Source organism: Scophthalmus maximus, chromosome 4 (genome assembly GCF_022379125.1).
Source record: "Scophthalmus maximus strain ysfricsl-2021 chromosome 4, ASM2237912v1, whole genome shotgun sequence".
Classification (NCBI taxonomy): domain Eukaryota; kingdom Metazoa; phylum Chordata; class Actinopteri; order Pleuronectiformes; family Scophthalmidae; genus Scophthalmus; species Scophthalmus maximus.
The window spans coordinates 2,209,260-2,231,315 of record NC_061518.1 but is presented as its reverse complement, the minus strand read 5'-3'; the positions used below and the strand labels follow the sequence as shown (position 1 = coordinate 2,231,315).

At 42.1% G+C, this 22,056-nt stretch overlaps 1 protein-coding gene across 1 annotated transcript; it reads right to left on the bottom strand.

The window, feature by feature from the left end:
• Window positions 1-467: 467 nt before the first annotated feature.
• Window positions 468-21,396, bottom strand: LOC118302848 (photoreceptor-specific nuclear receptor-like). Its single transcript, XM_047331746.1, has 13 exons — window positions 20,706-21,396; window positions 19,571-19,720; window positions 16,442-18,451; window positions 16,212-16,306; window positions 10,122-10,399; window positions 7,166-7,911; window positions 6,412-6,562; window positions 5,243-5,346; window positions 4,812-5,108; window positions 3,392-3,570; window positions 2,428-2,668; window positions 1,837-1,942; window positions 468-1,110 (listed from the first exon to the last, which is right to left on the bottom strand). The coding sequence occupies exons 6-13, from the start codon at window positions 7,239-7,241 to the stop codon at window positions 978-980; spliced, it is 1,287 nt and encodes a 428-aa protein (XP_047187702.1). The 5' UTR covers window positions 7,242-7,911; window positions 10,122-10,399; window positions 16,212-16,306; window positions 16,442-18,451; window positions 19,571-19,720; window positions 20,706-21,396; the 3' UTR covers window positions 468-977.
• Between the last annotated feature and the right edge of the window lie 660 nt (window positions 21,397-22,056).

Here is a 22,056-nt window from a genome sequence, read left to right as displayed (position 1 = left end):
CTGTTTCCTTCTCTGCACCACAGAGAGTCTCAGTAAACGTTGTTTTTTATCTACAATCGAAGCTTATACATAAAATAAATCCAATTTATGTTTTTTTTTTATTCTTTGCTCATTTGTCATTTATTTTCTTTCTCGTGACAGTTACTTACTGTCTTAAAATAAAAAAACGGAAACAAAACTCACTTTTAAAGCGTGTAATATTTAGAAAAACTTATTTCACAGAAATTGAACGTAATGTCCATAACTATGTGTTCATATATGTATAATCACAACTCTGAATGAGTTAAATATAGTCCCATGAGGCGGACCCAACCTCCGTGTGAGTCTCCATGTTTGCTACGTCGTGTTGAATACGGTTGTTGAACTAAACGGTTCCAGAATACGTTGCGTTCGCATTGAATTTCCAGACGCTGCCGGAAACCAGAAATGGAATCAGCGGTGCGACGCCATAAAGTGTCCCCTGTCGGTCGCTCAGTTGGTTTGCGGTTTGCAACTTTACCACCAGAGGCCGCCAGAAAATGACCAATATTACACACTGGGGCTTTAAGCAAATGTTTTACTTTATCAAGGCATGACAACATGAATATGACAAGTCACATGAATGACAGCAGGGATTTACAGTCCATCTATCACCGAGCAAATAAAGGTCTGAAACAACAACAACACAGAAACAGAGAGACACTAAGAGTAAGTCACTTCAGACACAAATCAAAGTCTAAATATAACACAGATAGACAGCAAGCATGACGGATGATACGTGGATTGCATTTAAACTTTCAGAAACGACCTGATGTGGAAACAACAAATAATAAAGTGGCCTTTTGAAAAAAAGAAAATAATCAAAAAAATAATAATAACAGCACACAGAATCTCTGATATGTTTTACAGAAATACATAGAATCAGTCGAGCTTCGTTCCTGTGATCCGTTTGACGACTGCATGTGTTTCTGGTAACGACGCAGTTTTTGTTTGTGCTTTTAGTTCTTGAACATGTCGCACAGCAGCTTCTCCATGGGAGTGTTTCCGATGGTCCGGTGGAAGAACAGCAGCTCGATCCGCTCCGAGTTCACGAAGCGCAGGGAGGGAAGGAGGAGAAGCAGCTTTCCCAACCTGAACGCACACAAAGGTGAAACAGGAAATAAAACGGCTGCATATTGCAACTGGACATTGTGCAGAATGAATCAACTATGTGTTGCTGTGTTTATATAACAAGGATGTGACAGAAGGGAAAAAAGTCCTATTTCTATATCTTATTAATGCACAGGTCTTTTTTTGTTCATTGTTATTATTTTAATGCATCGAACCTTGATACTTTTATTATTTTTAACTTGAAATTAAATAGGTTTTACAACTCCGATGTTAAATCCCTGCCTGAAGCTGCGCTGATTTGTGAAAACAGACAGAGTTTAAGTTCAATCCGCTAACATGGAAGGAAAGTCAATGTAAGAAAGAAAATTAATTAAAATTACGCCGCATTATTTTGTTTCAGCTCCCACAAATCCAGAAAATATGAACTCCGAAGTTACATGAAACGTTATAGTTGAAGACAAAATACATAATATCCTTTTGAAACATGTGCTGATGAAACATATTTGCATGCTTTGGGCTCCATCTGGTGGCCTCGAGTAAGTTTGATTTGAAACATGATCTCTTTAAGGACTAATGTGAGTGTAGGTGAATATGTCAAAGATTATTCAACCTTGCAAGTTCATTCTAATCACAAACTCACTCTTTGATGACACAGAAAACCACCAATCACTGAGATCTGATAGTGTAAAATAATTTATTTTTATTATTATCCATGTAGCACAGTGATGTCATGCGGCAGGAAGTTACCTGGCTGGTTGACTGGGGTAGTGCGAGCGGACGTGTTGTCCCAGCATCACCTGAGACTGATCCTGCAGGTTCTCCACTTGCTCCGGATCCTTCAAACCCCGAGTCTCTGTGGAGAAGAGAAACACAAACACTGTTACCGTAATCTGACACTCAACAATACATTACTGACAGTTTAATATCTATAAATGATATAAAAGAAGCAGATACCAAGGAGAATCAAGTGTCCCTAAGTATCAAATGGTCTATGGAAGCTCATTCATGCCAGAAAAATATGTAAGTGTGATTTGAAGAACAAAGGGACATAACGATGAAACTTGAATTTGAAATATTTTGTGTGGAAACTCAGATTTGGAGCCTCTGGTTGGCACCAGAGGATAAAGATTAGATTTGAATATTTCTTGTGGACAACTGAGGATTCTGTCTTGGCTGTGCTGCAGGAGAAAAGGTCAGGGGGTCACTGAACTCTTCTGATAAACCCTCAGCATATTCATATCAAGTTTAACGGTCAACAGCCCGGTAGTGGTGGAGAGTTATGGATCTGGACCTGCAATCCTGAGGTCCTCAGCTGGACGCTCCTTTCCGTCTCCTCACCTGGCTTGAAGAGCACGACGGCCTTGAGGCAGGCGAACTCCGTGGGGTCGACGGCGAGCGCCTTGAAGCGGCTGAAGACCTCCTGCAGGAGGCGCAGGTCCAGGCCGGTGTAGCTCGTCTTGCCCTGCATGCCGGGGCAGAGGTCCGGCAGCGAGAGCAGCGGGCAGCTGTCCAGCGGCAGCGACCACTGGATGGCGCAGAGCAGGAAGAGCTCGCTCCACGCCTCCTCCAGCAGGATCACCTGGTGGCGGGCAGGAAGAAGAAGACGGAGGAAGAGGAAGAAGAAGGTGAAAACCGGAGCACGGATGAGTCTGAGCAAAATCTAACGGCCGCCTTGTTTTTAGCTTCATTCAGTGAGTGAATATTGAAGTTCTTTCCTGCCAACATTTTTCATGAAATTTATGAACACATGATGACTAAAATAAAATTAGCATATGATATTTGTATAAGAAAACAAAATGAAAGATAAATATATTTTTTAACTCAGTAAAACAGAATAGTGACAATTTAGATTTGTTTTTTTGTCATAATTCTTTTTAATGTCCTCAATATAATGTACTAAGTCCAATTTTCCATCTACATTTTTAGAATAAAGATCAAAACTTTTATTTTTGGAACTTATTTTTTCATTTCCCTCCAACTTTTCTTATGACTTTAACAGATGTTTTAAAGTTATTTTCAAACTAGAATGACATTTATTTGCAAAAAAAATAGAATCACAAGTTATTAATTAATTACCACTATTCCTCAATTTTTTCTATAATTTTATTGTGACAACAGTTATCAGCATAAAGAGATCCCCCATTATAATTCAGTGGTAAACTGCGGCTGTAAGTGTGACATTTGACTTTCAACAAATCACCGCCACGAATAACCGCATTTTTAAATGATCAAACGAAATCAAACTCGTCGTGTTTGTTTTTACTTCAAAACGAGAAACGATGTAGAGAGTGAGAAGTCTCACCTGGTCTCTGAAGGGCAGGTTGGAGAACACCGGCAGGTTCTTGGCCCACTTCACCGACATGAAGAGCAGCCGCGCCGACGTCTCGTACACGTTCTCCGTGCTGGACGGGTACAGCGCCATGTGGTAGTCGGAGGACCCGCGCTCCGGCTCGTTGCTGGTCACGTCGATGTTTTCGTCGACTGAAATGGCAAAAAGAAGATGATGTGGTTGGTTAGAAACAAGTGCAGGGGGAAGGGGGAGACGGTTTCAGTTCTGCTACTATAGGTTCGAGTCTATACCAGGGTTAGTTGTGTTCTGGTTGGTCGAATTTCAATTTTTATTTTGCGGTATTAATAAGTGTTGAGAAAATCACAAAAATCGTTATTTTTCTGCGTCTGCCAGTGTTAGGACGTAGACCACGAACGACATGGTCCCCAGTTCAAATCCTGCTGAAGATATCTGTTTCATACTCATTTCCTGTCGCTTCTCTACAATTAACTATGTAAAAACAAAAAAAAGGTGTAAAATGCCCAAAAATGCATCAACAAAAATAATAAAAACTACAGATTCCAGTCTCATAATTGTCTGAACCAGGATTCAATCAGATCAGATCTTAAATATTTTAGGATGAACCAGGTTCAGGTCTCAGGTTTGGGCCTTGTTAAAGCTACACTGTGCAATATTGGGAAGAACTTCTTCACAGAAATTGAATATATTGTCCATAACTATGTGTTCATATATGTATAATCACAATGTTTTTATTTGTCAACTCCGAATGAGTTAAATAAATTAACATGAGGGGGACCCGACCTCCATGTTTCTACGTTGTGTTTCTACGCTGCTGGAAACAGGAAATGGAATCGGCGGTGCGCCACCATAAAGTGTCCCCTGTCGGTCGCTCAGTTGGTTGCGGTTTGCAACTTTACCACCAGATGCCACCGGAAAAGTACAAAAATTACACACTGCGGCTTTAATGTTTGGATGCGCACATGTGAGATTTTTTTTTCGCATTTCATCTGCTAGCATCTGTTAGCATGTCAAGCCTCAGAATCCCTCTGCCTGCGGCCAATAAAACCGCTCACTCTCCATCTCTGACGAACAACCCCGTCCTGCATCACGTCATGATTATTTTGTGTATCATGGAAACATTTGCATTGTGTTTTTCACATGTTGTCGTAATCAATGAAAAAAGAATTGTTCTGAAGATTTTTCCTTTTTTTAGATGGGACTGATTCAAATTGAACCAACCCAAATTAGCCAATTTCAAAAAACGATTGCCATGGGAACACGACATTCTCTAAATGCTGTGGCCCTGCAAATGTGGAAAAACTAATTTTGGGGCAAATTAAATGAATGGCATTTTTTTATTTTGTATTTAATCTGGTCTGAGTGTAATTTCCAGGCCGCCGCCTCCGTCTCAGATAACGAAACCCCCCCTCACCGTCCTCGGGCTCCAGCTTGGCGCAGGTTTCAGCCGTCATGAGGCTGGCCATGAAGCGGTGGTTGTTCTGGGGACTGACGCAGCGCTGGGGGGCCACGGAGGAGGTGATGGACATGGAGGAGGTGATGTGGGGCCACGTGATGACACCGGAGGAGGAGGATGAGGAGGAGGAGGAGGAGGAGGAGGAGGAGGAGGTGGGCTCCCGCGTGGTGGCCAGGTGATCCTTGTCGGGGTCCACGTCGATGGAGTCCAGGCGGACCTGAGCCGTGCTGCGCGGCTGCCGCTCGTTCTGCACCGCTGCAGAGGAGGAAGGCAAAGTCGTCACGATAAAATACATCTGTCCTTTAAGATGTTAATCTCGTTCTTCACTCCCATATTTTCTAGTCTGTGACACTGAGATGTTCAATTATAGATATTCCCACGACACTCACCGTCCTTGTTCATGCCCGCCTGCAGGCACTTCTTAAGCCGACACGCCTGGCACTGGTTGCGATGAGCTTTGTCCACCGGACACATGCCCGTACCAGCCTGGCACCTGTGGAACACAGTCACAGGCCTTTTTAAAGGGGGAGTTCACTCAAAACTAGCACGAAATAATGATCCCGGGGACGAAGATTAGTGGAAAAAGATGCATCAAACTTGAGTTTATACATCCGGAAATTGACCTTTACCAACATTTCTCTCATCCACAACCAACAACACATTATCTGATCCAAATGAAAACAAAAAGTTTTCTTTTAACCACAAATTTGATCCCAGGTTTGTTCATACACATACATATACAAGTATTTCATGAAGATATTAAAAGAAATCAAATTTAGAACTCAAAAATGTTTTGGTCCTCATTATGCTTGTTAATATTTGGGTACATTTTCACTTATGATTGGCTGACAAATCAAAGTTGATCTAAATTAGAGGCATACATCAAATACATTGAAATATATATACATTTATTACATTATATTATATCATACATTATATATACATTAATTTTAACATGTTTTCAACGACTGCTGTATGTTTTTTTGGCTTTTGAATTTTAAATGCACAAAATTAAAAATTTAAATAAGAAAAACAAACAAACCTAAAAATGTGATGTTAAAAATCAAATTTGTAATTTTTGACCGTAGAACATTACATATCATCTTAAGAGATGGACATTCAGACGCAAAATAGAGGGAATGTATTTGTTATTCATGTGGTCATAGTTGAAAATACAAATTAAACTTTGCATCAGAATCTTCAAACATTAATAACTCAGATTAATGTCAGACCTGACAGTTATACTTTGACAACTTTTCCATATGGATCATGAATTTGTGGCCTTAAATGTGTTCGTCAGTTAGTTTGTTACAATGTGACAAAAACATACATTTGAGCAATTCTTCTGAAAAACAATATGGCCACAATTTCTTGAATTATTATTTTTACAAAGTTGTGGATTTTGTAAAGAAAAACGTTTGTAAAGTAAACGGGTGAGAGAATTTCTCTCCTTTTTTCTTCGTTTCCCATAATGCACCTGACATGCCAACCATGTTTTTTTTAATTGGACGGTAACGTTACATGATGAAATTTGCAAATTAGGAGTTGATTCTCTTGCCTGTAAATGAGCCTCCTCCTCACGCTGCGCTTGAAGAAGCCGCTGCAGCCGTTGCAGGCGTAGATGCCGTAGTGTTTCCCGCTGCTGGTGTCGCCGCACACTTTGCAGACCAGGGCCGGGCTCAGCGCTTTGCCCGGGGCCGGGCTCTTGGCTGCGAGTCAAACACACAGGAGGGGGGGGGGGTGTCATTCATTTAGAGTGTGTGTGGCATTGTTTCATGTACGTGTGCCTGCCATCTGCAAAGTGTCGGCTCGGTCTGCATGCGACGGAGCACACGAGTCCATATTGCAGCAGCTGTTTCGGCTCCGAAAATCCTCATTTAGTCCACGATTATGAAATTTAAAACAACAAAAAAAACACAATGGCTGGAGGCAGATTAAACAAGTTAAACAAACGATGCAGTGAGACTGAAATTAATCCCAATAAACCCATTAATTATAAATAAATTAACTCACACTTACATGACTATTTATCTTGACCTTTTTCCTGCTTGAAATAAGTATATTTGTATTTAAAGGTTTTTTTTCCTCCAATTTATGTGCATATTTATCATGTTTCAGTTTTACTTCACGGTAGTCTGATGTGTTTTTTAAGTTAAATATTTAACGAAATAATAATCTGAGTAGCTCAAACAGAAAAAAAAAAACAACTAAAATGTAAAATTTGGAAAAAGCTCCATCTGTGTCCGCGAGTCTGTCCCCCGAGGGCCACGCTCGCTTCCCGTCCCCGAGGCTTCGCCTGTCGCCGCCCTTACCTCCTCTGCTGTCGTCCGACTGGGCGGGGGACGAGGTGGTCATCATGGGGATCTTCAACATGTGATCCTCCATCATGTTTCTCCTGCGATGGACGAGGAACTTTGTTTTTATAGAGTATCCGTCCTCTTGCCAAGACACAGCGTCAAGGACACACACACACACACACACACACACAAACACACACACGAAAAAAAAGTTCAAGTCCCTTGTTGAGTGTCTGTGTGCAGCTGCAGGTTCTCTTCCCCAGTGGTCAGACGGCAGGCGGAGCCTCTACTGGGCCGTGGGCTCGGGTGTGGAGATGATGCAGACGGGCCGGGGTCCGCCCACGAGCTGTTGGAGCGGACACTTGTTGCACGTCAACAGGTTGGCGGGGTCGGTCGCCGTCGGTCTGCGGGGCGCTCCTCGGTGGCAGCTCCTCAAAAGGGAGACCGGGGGGGGTTGGAGGAGGAGGGGAGGGGGGATTAGCCCCAAGCGCTGTGTAAGCAGCACGCTCATTTGTCGTCCTCTTAATCTTTACTGTTCATCTACTGGATCAATCAGTCACGTTGGCCAGAACATTGGTGTGCGGCTGCTCGGGACCCCCGGCATCTTCCCCTTCACCTGGGTCTGCAGAAAAGAAAGACGCAGCAGCAGCGGTGACTCCTGAAGCTCTCCGCTCGAGGGGGGTCGTAACTTTAGACCCCTGTTCCCATCCTGCTCCATCTCCCCGCGTCTCCTTCCGTCCGTCAACGCTCCTCCTCCGTATCTGCACGTGAAGAATGGGCGATTACGAGAGGAGCACATGATTATATTTACTATCACCTTCAATGTATTTCCTCCTCCTCATCTGTCTTTCTCTCCCTTTTTTTTTTGCCTCCAAATTTCCAGCTCCATTTCCCCCCCGGGTCTGTATATTTGATCTGTATGATTGCCTCCCATTCATAATGACTCCCAGTGTTTGCTGAGGAGCCCTTTTTTTTGGGGGGGGGGGAAACTAGAAATCATCTGCTTCCTCCTGCTCACAGAGGGAACAACAGAATGGCTGATGTTTTGGCTGACATTAATTAACGATTTCTCCCGTTTATTAATAAAGACGCTGGAATCATCATACGTGTGAAGAAGGAGCAGCTTTTGGTTGCATCTAACCGCCGACTCCAGAACCAAAGCTGCGGCCAGGTTAATCACACTTAACCGACATTGGCTTGTCGTTCGCTAAGATGTCGGACCCTTTTGGAGGCTAAATTGAAAAGCGCCGCGCATTATTGCCGTGATTAAGAGAAGACCAAAGGAAAAGCCATTAAAAAGCACTCGTTCCCCCGCGCATGATTGTGAAAATGGAACTGGTAGGAAAGTCATAAAGGAAAACCTGCAGAGGCTGCACGGTGGCGTAGTGGTCAGCACCTTCGCCTCACAGCGAGAAGGTTCTGGGTTTGAGTCCCGGTTCAAACCAACCAGGGCCTTTCTGACCTAACCCTAGCCCTGTGATAGGCTGGCGACCTGTCCAGGGTGAACCCCGCCTCTCGCCCAACGTCAGCTGGGATTGGCTCCGGCCCCCCCGCGACCCTTAGATGGACAAAGCGGTCGACGATGGAAAACCTGTAAAAAAAGAAATAATTCCAAGCAGGTGTCAACCAACGCTTGTGACTTCTAATGACCGTGTGATGATCCACTAATGGTCCCAACGCTCCGATGCAACTTTCTGCCTGTGTGGGGTTTTTCTTTTCTCTCTCTCTCTCTCCATCATTTGTTCCTTCGCACAGTTGAGTGGTTCGAGTGAATCCATGTTAATCTGAAGAGGGGCGTTCCCGACATCTGTGCACCGGCGTCCTGAACCGCCTTTGCTGTTTTTAGTTTTTTGCTGTTTGTCGTTTGTCCCGCGACACGTGTCCATGACTGCGCCGATGACAAGAGAGCGGCCAAGTGAGACCAGGCAACATCTGACACGACGTTCCACCGTCTCCACCGTCTCCACCACCTCGTCACTGACCTCGTAAACGTTTGGATGCCGGACGAGTGAAGTGCACGGCGGTTGGTGGACTTTGTCGTAGAGCTTGTTTTCTAAAAAAAAACCCCAGCTGCGGACCACAAAACCCTAACAATGAGCCAGAACACAGAGGTCGTGCCCTTTGTCATATTTTCTTTTGGACATTTAGCAGCATTCAGAAAACTGCATTCACATTAAATAAAGTCTGACTTTAAAATGACAACAATATATATCAATGTGTTTATTATATCTGTGTCTTTGCTGGTACTGTTTTTGGACCCTGTGTTTCCCGCGGTCACAAATCTTTTAGGACTTTTATATTGGACTTTTTTTGTAAATTGCATATCGCCAGGGTGACTTGTGTCTGTGAAAATACAAGTTTACTATACAAGTATACTTAGTAACTATCTATCTATCTACGTATCTACATATCTATCTATCTATCTATCTATCTATCTATCTATCTATCTATGTATCTATCTATCTATCTATCTATAAATGTATCTACGTATCTATCTATCTACCTACGTATCTATCTTTCTATCTATCTATCTATGTATCTACATATCTATCTATCTACCTACGTATCTATCTTTCTATCTATCTATCTATGTATCTACATATCTATCTATCTATCTACGTATCTATCTTTCTATCTATCTATCTATCTATCTATCTATGTATCTACATATCTATCTATCTATCTATCTATGAATATATCTACATATCTATCTATCTATCTATCTATCTATCTATCATCTATCTATCTATCATCTATCTATCTATGTATCTATCTATCTATCTACATATCTATCTATCTATCTATCTATGTATCTACGTATCTATCTATCCATCTATCTATCTATCTATCTATCTATCTACATATCTATCTATCTATCTATCTATAAATATATCTACGTATCCACGTATCTATCTATCTGTCTCCTTTGAAAGTGAAATAAGTTGTGAACACAACGTTGTCGTATCTTCACCTTTTAAAGTTGCTACAGCTATGGATGGTTGTCGTCTTGGACTTGGTACCAGGTCTTGTAGAACCGACACTTGTTGTCATCACCGTCGTGTTCGGGGAAGGTGGACTCCAGAAAGGGGGACGCAGGCCACAGGAAGTGTCCGCGTATCCCACAAGTCCACAATCACAATCCCGGGATGCGTCTCCACAACGCTCAGAGCCTCCAGCGCTTCTTGTCTCGTTCAGCTGGCCCGGGCGACGCCATGGCGACGACGGTGAGCGTCAACCTGAGGAGCAAAGCTGTGGTTCGGACGGATGAGCAACGAGTGGAAGATGATGATCACTATAGTCACACTGTTTTCACATTAAATAACAATGATGATAAAAAAATTGTAATATAAATTTCAGCAGCTTTAAATCCTGGTTAAAGCATCATATTACACAGTAACAAGATTTATCATCAAAATATCAAAATAGATTTCAATTCAGAGTTAATTAATTCATGTTGAAATTAAAAAAATAAAATCAATCTGTATAATCTGTATAATAAATAAATCGTCTGTCCTCCTCGTTTGAACCGTTTCGTCTCTGTTTTAAAACTCTAAAGTAGAAAATTTGCCCGGAGAGCAAAATGAAACATGGACGCCAGCGAGCTCCAGATCTCACAATAACAAGGGCCCGGCCATATTTGGAGAAAAAACCACACAAAGTGGAAACGGGTTAAGTAGATTAGCGCCGGGAGCACATTTGGTCTGCGACCGGCCGCGTGTCGACGGGGGAGAAGAAACACAATTAGCTCAAAAGATTAAAAGAGCAGCGGAGACACACTTCTCGTGGGCAACTTTAGCCATATGGTGGCTACTCTCCTCATCCTTGGCCAACGCACTGTTGACCTCTTGTAAGACTCGCCGGTTAATTAGTCGCCTCCACTCGGGCTTTCTGCACCGACTCACCCAATTACACGCTGATTACTGATGGGGACACGGGGGCCCTTTTCAGTCTCTCAAAGAGGGGGGGGGGGGGACGAGATTAAGGCTGAGAGAAAAACTATGTTCCTTGTTCACTTGGACCTAGTGCCTCCTTCTGCTTCTTTAGACAAACCAAGAATATCCTGGATCTGCTCAGCGTTACCTCCAGAACCACGAGGAGTACAAAGAGTTGAGGTGTGTCTGACCTCAGAGTCCAGCCAAGGGCCTTGGTTGTACTTGTATAGTGACTGACTGATTAAAAGAAAACACGACAGGGTAAAGGAATCGAACAGAAACAACAGTATGTTAATGAACACCGTGACGCTATAGGTGGAAACCGACATGATACCAAATACGAAAACTCTTCTCTTGCTTTGGTTTTTCCTGGTTGTTCCTATATTGTTTGAGGAGTTGGTGGTTTGGGACTTTTTTCTTTTTGGTTGATCGGTGATTGTCGGCAGATTCTTAAAAAAAATCCACACACGAGTTGATTCGTCCACGTCCAAGCTCCACCCCCTTGTGTCACTCATGAAGATGTCCGCTGCTCAGTAAACTCTGACTTTCTGGCAGAGTGTGAACAGGATCATTGAGAGTGTACTTGACGGTTACGGAATCGCCCGCTGCGCAAGACTACGTCCACGCTGAGACGTTCGAGTTACAAAACAGCGTTTTAGCACAAAAACGATCTCCGTCCAGACAAACACTTTAGCTCTGAAACATGCTGACACACCTTAGAAAGTGCATATCGCATGACTTTTCACAGACATGCATGCACATGCCGGTGTAGAGAGGTTGGCTGGTTGGTTGCAGGGCTTATGCTCCTTTTCAAAAATCAAATTCAAGCACTTTTCACATCTTCAAGGTCGATTCTTATGCTTTTCCAGCACCTTACAGCTGTGGTAAGTTACATATGTGTTCTACGAACACAAGTGTAAAGAGATTGCATTATGCTATAAAACAACCAAAATCGTGTTTCGTAATAACAGAAGGATGAGAAATTAAAGGACACATACGTTATATGGTTTAAAATGGGTCATGTTTGTTGTGAAAAAAAAATCTGATACAATCTGGCACATTTTTAAAACGTTACCAGAAAAATGAAGCAGCGAAAAAAATATGTCATTCAGTGTACAATTGAACAGATATCAAACTTTATTCAGGTAATGTTTAAAAACGTTTTTCAGTGGTCCCCTCTGCAACAGTGGGACTCAGACTCACGCTACTTCCACTTCTCCTCCAAACTCCGTTAAATGACATCGCTGATCACCATCTCCATGAGGAAACATATTAACTACGCATAAGTAACTCATACAACCCCACTTCAAAATCACTGAACTGTCCCTTTAATGTGGCTTTGGCCTCAGTTAGTAAGATACCGATGATGAGCTACACCTAGCTTCGCCTCCGATAGCCTTCGTAGCCTAATGCTACATCGAAACAGGCGGTTTGCTACCAGAAGTTATGCAAGATGATATTTAAACGACACGTAAAAATGCAGCCAACGCGATTGGTTCCGTATGTTTGCGATGTACGAATCCGTCCGTCATTGGTTCTAGGGTGGAAATACTCTTCAATATATACACTTGTGATTTTTTTCTATACTTATGATGGTAAATCTGTATATATTACTTAGAATGAATCCAAATAGCAGTGCAGACCAGACTGTCTACAACCGATGCCTATAACAAAACTTCATTTGGAGCAGTTTACGGTTTAGATCAAAACCCGAAACCGTCCGACCCACGTCCTCTTCATATATTATGCAGCTTTAATTTACTTACGCCGCTGGTTTAATATCTTATGAGCAATAGAAACCTCATGAGTGACAGGATTATTGCTCTATTATTTATTGAAATCACGAGTATTATCCACTCAAATCACATGTGCCACGCAAGAAATGGTCAGGTTTTGGAAAACCCCTCGATTATTAAGCTCAGTCATATTTACTAAAAGGTTATTAAAGGCGCATAAAGGGTCTAAACATTTAAAAATATTTGTGCTCCACTAAATGATTTTCCTGCTGCAGGTTAAACAACTGATCTCTCGCTGTTTGTGATAAATTACTACAACATACATTTTTTTCTAGTACAAATGGAGCATTGCTTCCTACAAAGGGGGAAAGTATTCGCTGTCCACTCTTCTTAAGTTGTGAAAATGTTTTTTATGAGCTCTACCAGAGGATTTGATTTCATTAGAAATGTTACAGATGATCATTAGGACCAGGCATAAGACAAAAAAAGATTGGAGGAAGATATTTGGTCATTTTGCATTCATGGAATAAAATCAAAAAGGCGAATGTCAAACTAAATCAAAAGATATTTTTCTTCTATAGAATTAAAATTATATTTCATGAAAAAAAGGCAAAACTGTATGAAAATTAATTTTCGAATGTTGGTGGAAACACCGATGTCCTATTATTTGTTCTTTCGCAGCAATTTCAGTTTGCACAAACGTGACGACCTCTTCTGAGCAATTTCCTCGTTACTAAAACTGATTCTGAATTCCACCAATTTATCTCCACAAGGCTCTTTTGCGCAGGCAGAGGTCGTCTGCTCTATAGTTTGTATTTTGATCCGTTTTTTAAGGTTAAGTTTATTCTCAACGTTGCAAATTTATTCTGAATATGCAAAATGGCGTTTGACTTTATTCTCAATATTTAGACATTTTTCTTGACATGTGAACTTTATATTCTTATTATTATTTTTCCTACACATGGAACAAGCTCCCAGAGATCTGCACGTCTGCTGAAACTTCTTAAATGCTGTGCATTATACTTGTGTACTTTTGTGATTCTTTTGTTTGTATATATATATATATTATTTTTTTATCATTTTAAACTTAAATGTAATTGTCTTATTACAATTTTTCATTTTCATACATCATGTAAAGCACTCTGAATTGCCTACGAGTTGAAATATGCTATACACATAAACTTGCCTTCCCTTTATTCTCTAAACGCAAAATGAAAATCAAATCTTCCTCATCTCATATATATATATATTTTTTTTTATTGTATGCCTGACCCTAATGTGTCCCGTACAGAATCTTTGTCCTGGTCCGGGGCTCAAATCCTTCCCCCTCGCGTTTGGCTGCGTTCAGGCGCGTCGTGTGTGAAAGTGACGCCCGCTGCAGGAGAGTGAAGGTGTTGAGCTGCAGATCAGATCTGCATCTCTATGTTTAGACGATGACTCCGAGACGAAGAGTTTACATAATAATAATAATGATTATAAGCCGAACGGCACACGGTGACACCGTCAAGTTTGAGGCGCTGAAGACTTGCTTACACGAGCAGGCCATAGATTATGCCAAGACAAACAGATTATAGCTTTGGGAGCAGCCTAATATTAGGATTCAAAGAATGATTATAGGAGCCGCGTTATGTAACGACATTAATGACGAGCGTCTGCTGTACTTTGCGTGAGAGTTTGAAGAACAAGTGCGATGACACAAACCTCCATCAACGTCCATCAGCGGCGCCACGTCTGATTTTTAAACAGAATCCTTTTAAACCATTTTACTGGATTTTTAGGAAATCGGTGAAATCTATAAAAATGAATTTCTGATACCTGTCACACTGATCAAATGAATCTGATCTGTTTTGTGTTTTTTACCTCCACCAAAGAGGTGATGTTTGTCCATTTGTTGGTCGGTTTGTTTGTTCGTTTGATGTTTGTCAGCAGGGTTATGAAAGAAAAAAAAATTCAGATTCTCACAAAACTTGGTGGAAAGATGGATCTAATAGATCTGCGGGCGGATCAGGAAAAAGAGAGATGCAGGGGAAAAAAGCAGATGCGTACATTTTTTTATCACTTTGTCTAACATTGTGAGATTTACATTTTCACCATTTTCCCAAGGAATAAATAATGATTTAAAATGAAATAATAACAGTCATCAGGCATATTAAGCGAACTGATCTCTACGAGTTTGTGTAATTTGTTTGTAGCTTGATTGTATTTAAAGCTACGGTGTGTAATATTTAGAAGAACTTATTTCACAGAAATTGAATAGGTCGTGCATTACTATATGTCCATATATGTATAATCAACTGTGAATGAGTTAAATACAGTTCCATGAGTTGGACCCGACCTCCGTGTGAGTCTCCATGTTTTTCAGACGCTGCCAGAAACAGGAAATTGAATCAGCGGTGCGCCACCATAAAGTGTCCCCTGTCGGGTAGTAAAAATTACACACTGGGCTTTAGGGACTGTTGGGCTTTCGCAGACGTATGAGCTCAACTGACGTTGTAGTTGTTTCATTTGTCAGCAGGATAATGCAAAAAGAACTATTTACACAGAACTCAGGCAGGACGGGGCCTGGGAAGAACTCATTATTATATTTCTTGATTATGTGCAGATGCGGATGAAAGGGGCAGAGCTCAGGACGACGACCTGACCCTTCATCGTCACCACACAGGAGACCGCTGACGAAGATGTAGGAGGGGACTCGTAAACGTATCATCCTGTATCAAACAATCAATCTCTCCTCGTACGCGTTTTATTCTATTTTATCCTTGTACCTCGCCTCTTGTTTCATATCTTACAGCAATTAAGTCAAATCTGGTTGTTTTGAAGCTTTAAATTGTCTTTATAAATAAACTTGACTTAACTTATTCAGTTAATTGTTTCACTTAAATTTTCTCTATCCATTTATCTCTAAAATCACATCATATGTTTCCTCTTCATCGTGTTCCTGTGCTTTTGGGGGGGGGGGGGGGGGTCTTTTGTCATAAACACGTTTGGGAACGACCTCCTGCCGTCACACATTACAACACACCGGATTACATCGCCGCCGCCAACAGCATCATTGACATCACCTGCCTGAGCAGCCACACATGTGAAAGAGGATAAATGAGACACACACACACACACACACACACACACACACGGTGGATCATCAAGGAAACTCAAGGAGGAGGATATGGAGATGAGGAAGAGGAGGAGGAGGAGGAGGGGGGGGGTTGAATCTGATCTGGCCAGTGCTGACGGCAGCAGTGTGGCTGCGGCCTCACATCAGCCTTACATCAGTGTGTGTGTGTGTGTGTGTGTGTGTGTGTGTGTGTGTGTGTGTGTGTGTGTGTGTGTTATATAACAAGTGTGATAAAGCCGCCTCTGGGATCTGACTGTGGCTGCGGCTGAGCCTCTTACCTGTCGTCGGGTGGAAAGCTTCGGCAGCAGATCTTCATCTTCCGCGTCCCTTCGTCATCATCTCGGGGAATGTGGAGTTGAAGAAGCACATTAGTCTGTCGACACAAGACAGTCGGCGAACCGTTTGTTAAGGGTGTTTTGCGTCTGCTCTGCCATTTACTTGTTTTCATTTCATAATTCCAATCAGCTACATTGGAATGACAGTAAAGTTTTGATTCGTGAATACGTACATAATCCCTCCCAGGGCCGCTGTCCAGCTCGGGGCCCCCTGACCCACTCGGGGGCCCCTTACAGATGATGCTCTGGAGGCCAGTCTGTGTGTAAACTGTTGGCAGGAGTCTCTCTCTCTCTCTCTCCCTCCATCCTGACCTAGATCTCTGACAGTAAACAGCTGCTTCCTAAAGCGACGTGGTGCTGCCATCAGCAGAACAGCCCGGAGAGATAAATGTCAGATTGGACCTCGGCTGAGCCGCTTGACGCAGCTCAGGGCCCCGCGGTTTGTTCAGGAGATTCGCCGACACTTAGCAGCCAACTGCTGCTGCATTGTTTTGTGTTTTGTTTTGATCAACACATTCAAGGCGTACTGTACTGTACAATAGAGAAAGAGGGGGGGGGGGGGCTGAGGCCTCGTGTCCGCTTCAGCGAGTATCAAATGTGTTGGACTGGTTAACACCAAACGTGACCGGAGCAAAAAGATTCACTTCAAATGGGCAAAAAAACTGAAAGTGAAACGTGTGGACGTTAAGATGCAACAAGTATTTCACACGTGTTCAAGTCCAGGAGGTTTCCAACACTGTGCCGAGTCGAACATTATGGTGTTTGATACTGTACATAGTAGTGATGGATACTTAGTTGCTTGTTAATTGCAGTACTTCCTCCACTAGGTTTACTGTATGTAACGAATCCTACTGATTAAATTAATAATTACAATTTGTAGCTTCTTTTGGAAAATAAATTTTCATTGAATGGACTAAACCTGATGGATGCTGTGTTTGTACGATTTGTACGATCAGGAAAGATCGTGATGTGGATTCAAATAACTCTGATATTGAATTAATATCAAGCTTTTATTTCTGGCAGGATGACGTCATCTTCCAATTCCTTCCAAAAACAGCAACAAATCACTGTAAAAAAACCAAAAATCAATTAGTTTCATGACGTGACAACGCTGTGGTTAAACGTGGGATGAAAATAAGTAGTTTGTTGAGGTTTTGGGGACCTGTGTCGTCGTGGTTACAGTAAAAAGCGTCAGGGAAGTAGATTGTAATTTAACAATAACAAAAAAATGAGCTGCTTCCTCCAACCTCCGTCATACATGGACCTGGAAAAGTGGGCAAATGTCCAGAGGCCCCGGAACCTCCGAGGACCCTAAAGCCCCAAGTTGAGTCCGTAACACAAACTGATTCATCGCAAATTTGTCCAAATGTTTTTGGCTGATGACTTTGAATACAGTATAAACTGGTCTTTAGCTGTTTTAGTTTATGATGGGGTTGTTTTTATATGAAGTTTGCTTTGGGCAAGGAAGTATTAAATCATCGAGAGACGACTGTTTTCATGATCAAAAGTGTGATAATTATTATCTTTAACAAACGAGGGATTTTTCAATGAACAGTGAGAGAAAGTAGTTTTTAAAAAGTCCATTGAAGTCCGAGTTAACAAATTCAAGTTGCCTTTTTTTGCTCTTATTTTATTTTTGTTGAGGTTACTGTATATAAAACAAAGAGTCTAGCTCATATTTTACAAGTGAGAAGCTGGAACCAGTGAATTCGTGCTCAAAAATGTTAATGACTTAAACCAATAATCAATGATCGAAATTGTTGCCAATTAATTTCCTGTCAATCACTGCAGCTCTAAAACACAACTAGATTTTTTTTGTTCTGTTTAGTGCAAAACTATTGGAGCTGCCTGTTTCAACTGTAAAAGTAACTGTACAGATACCGTACAGTTCTGTAGTTTTATCAATTCATTGATCATTTTCGTGGTTTTAAAACAGAAAACGGTGATGTGTCTTTCAAGTCAAACTCCTTTCACATCCGCCGCTCGCTCTTCGGCCTCCTCTCACCTACAGATTTCATTTTTTGCATTAGTTGAGTAAAACCTACTCATTAGACACACGTGCAGCAGATGGCTACTGTATCAGTCAAAGACCTGATGCACCTCGACCGCTGCCGCCGCCGCCGCCGCCGCCGCTGCTGCTGCTGTGGGATTAGTTCAGATGACTTTAGATGAGATTAGGGCTCCTGTGGAAACGCGCAGGAAGCAAGAAGATTATAGCAAATGAGGTAACTGGAATGACCATTGTTACAATTTCCGCGAGCAACTGTAAATAATCACCGCTTTTGTTTTCAACAGATGGAAGAATCGACCTCCCGTAAAGGAGCCGTGTACTTTTCTACGAGTCCAGTTGACGACAAGTTATCTCAAAGCATCAGACGTGTGAGAAGCATGTGAAAGTTCTCACCTGTTTTTAAGGATCTCGTGGACAATGATGGATATTTTGTTTCAATAAATAGCGGTGGGGAAAAATGGCAATTGATTTCTGTGATCATTGATTGGATGTTGCGAGGAGACGAGACTCGTGCTGTGTTTTTTTTACCTAAGAGGATTAGGGGCCAGGCATAAGAAGAAGAAAAAAGGAGAGGAGGAAGATTTTTTTATTTTATTTTGCATTTTGAGAATGAAGTCGAAATGTCGAGAATAAAGCTGAAAATTGTGACCCGGACATTTCGACTATTTTCTTGATATTTCAACTTAATTCTCGTCATTTCGACATTATCTGAAATGTTAAATAAATAAATAAAAATCTTCCCCCTGATTTTTTTCTTCTTTTGCCTGGCCCTAATACTCTTCAGTAGTTTTTTTCTCAATTATTTTTAACAAATTTTACCAACTAATTATATTGCATCCGTTTAGGTTCTTGGCACCATATGTCATTTTTCTTAGACATATTTGAATTTGATCAACTGATTGTTTAATAAATTATTTATTACATTTTATTCTTTCTTGATTTTTTTTCTAGGTCAAACATTAATTGTTGTTGTTCTGAGCTAATTTTTCCATAATAAAGTCCCCAAATCATTTTTTTTTGAGTTATGAATAAATACCTTTTATTTCTTTTAATAATAAATTACTTTTTCAGTTTATTTCCTGACAAAAGTTTTTTTTTTTTTAACTAAACCTCTTGTGTTTGTGGGTGTCAGGAGTGTACAATAACAGTGTTTACAGTACGGTCTTCATTAACAGTGCGGTCCACTTAGCTTTAATGGGGCTCTAATACCCCACTCACCCCCCACCTGCCCCCACCTGCCCCCTCCTCACCCTCTGGCTCATCGCTGACTGCTGACACAGCCAATACTCACCAGTTTAAAGCAGCTCTTTGGCCGCGCGGCTCAGCGGGTTCGTTAAGGTTTCAGGAGAAGGGGGGTTGTCGTCGCCTGTTGGTTTGGGAGGGTGGGTGGAGTGCAAAGGGTCAGGCCAATGGGCAGCTGGGATTACCACCGGCCCACCATCTGCCATCCAAATTATAATCAGTGTGAGGAAATCAATGGCCTGAGTAAATATCACGGGGCACGTCAGCTCATTAAACCGTGGGTACATTTTGAACGTTTCAACGTAGACAAAAAAGGAGCATGTCATCGGCGTATAGTGAGAGTGTTCACCGGTCTTTCCCTATCTTCGGAGACACATACCACATGTGATCTTTTCAGACATGCACCGAAGTCCGGACATGAACCTGACATTTTTTCCGTGGGGCTGTACGTGAGAATGCAAATGTTGCTCGGGACACTTTTAGGAACTTTCCCTGCCAGCCCCCTAAATGTCTGAGTGAGCCCACGTGAGAATACAGCAGGAAAATAGAAACGTGGGAAGGTATATTGTAATCAGTGGCGTCTGTCTGTGTGTTTGTCACATCGGTAACTCATGCACTTTTAACCCAATTTGGTTTTAATCTTGGCAGGTTGGTTCAGAGTGAACCAGCCCCCCCAAATCCGTCAAAGGTCAAGGTCACAGCATGGGATCAGAGTCTTAGCCTAATGCTAATGCACGGGGAAATATGGTCTTTAATTGATTTACAGATTGACTTAAGAAATATTCACACATGTTCCTCTACAGCACTGACGTCTATAGCAGCAGCATCAGTGTGTAATCATGATTTTTGCCTTTGTCAATCAATACATTTCCCCCGTACAAATGATACTTTTAACAACCCAGCTAATTTTGAACATTTAAGTCTGCAATAATATTTTCTTCCGACTACAAAACAGAGAGGAATCTGTGGAGAGTTTTCACGTTTGAAGCTGGAGCCAGGTGGCGATTAGCTCAGCACAAATACTGGAGAGAGGAGTTACTCTAAGATAAAGGTGACTTCCTCACAAAGAGCGTATAACGTCATGTTTTTACAATTTGCTTTTCCACTAATTGTCTCCAGACTCACTAAAGCCCTCCCACTTCTTTGGGGGTTTTTTTCTTTTCTTGTCTTTAGTGTAAAGTTACCTGCAGCTACTTAAACTGAGCATCCATGGTGCCGCTTGGCCGAGGGACAGCAGGTCGAGGAGGGTTCATTCCGACGTCCCTCTCCTCCCGCAGCGTTTCCCAGGACACTTGACATAGCTTCTCCGGTGAATTCTGAGTCTTCCCCCGGGGAGTTCCTGCTAGTGGGATGTGGCCAAAAGCAACATTCGTCAACGCTGAACAGTGTCACCGGACCAAACCGAACCAAATGCACCACCGCATTTCCTTGGACCTCCAGAAACAGACCTGCCAAGTTCAACTTTAGCTGTTTTTGAATTACAGACACAAATAGGGATTCGTCGACCTACAGTAAGATGAAGTGAATATATCATTTAGAGGTGGAGGCCAGCACATCTTTTGTTTTTCATAGGATTTTATGATTTTAGCGACTTAAAAAAGTTTTCTTTAAACTATACTATAGACAGAGAATTCACCCGTCGTCGTTACAGATCAACTGGTTCCATTTACTTTTTTAAAGTACTCTGTTCAAGGGTTTTAAATCATTTCTAACAATCTCTTTAGAGTTTATATTGTTTTCGAATCAAAGTCGTCTATGTGACATGTTCATGAAAGGTTTTATGCGTTTTTATGTTCTGAAAACCTACTTAGGTCAAAAGTTTGATAAATGTCTCAAAGTTTTGACATCCAACTTGTCAAACTGAATCCTCCAGACGCTAATCCAGCTCTACCTCAACGTGTATTTAATTGATTGTATGAACAATGCCCGACTGACCCCACATTAAATCCTTGGTTTTGCGTCGCACATGTTGACCTAAACTGGCCAATGTGACCAATTGTGGTCAGATTTATTCTTCGCCGAACACAGATGCTGCTCCATATGAGTCATGCGAGGCGACGTGCAGAGCTTACAGTGCCTAATTCAAGCAGATGCCTCTCCTGGCGCACTTTTTCCCGCCTTTCACTAATGCATCATATTGTTGCAGTATCTAATCGGCTCAGTCATAATTAAACCGATATCCACATCCTCTCTTTTGAACCATATTAGCTCCAAACATTCAAATCGCCAACTGTCCTAATCCCAGGGGGAAAACAATTAATTTCCCCGCCGCAGCATATACATTGTGTACACATCATGAAAGGAGCTCCCCTATACTGTATGCCCCCTGCTCTGCTGTGAGACAATCTGCTAACGTACAGCAGCTGAATGCTCTATGGAAAAAACTAACGTGGCCTTCCAGGAGAGGGGAGACGGGAGAGAGCCCGTCCGGTCGCGCGGCCGAGGTCAGCGCGGTGGTCATTCATTGTCCTGCTGTCGAGTGTGATGCTGCGGGCGGGCAGGCGGGCGGGCGGGCCTCAGCGGAGGATTAGCGAG

Bases quoted from the DNA above. Each gene is read 5' to 3' on its own strand.
- LOC118302848 (XM_047331746.1), bottom strand. From the start codon at position 7,241: ATGATGGAGGATCACATGTTGAAGATCCCCATGATGACCACCTCGTCC. The intron at 3,571-4,811 runs GTGAGGGGGGGT...TTGCCATTTCAG, and splicing joins CAAGCTGGAGCCCGAGGACG to TCGACGAAAACATCGACGTG. The intron at 1,111-1,836 runs GTAACTTCCTGC...GTGTGCGTTCAG, and splicing joins TACCCCAGTCAACCAGCCAG to GTTGGGAAAGCTGCTTCTCC.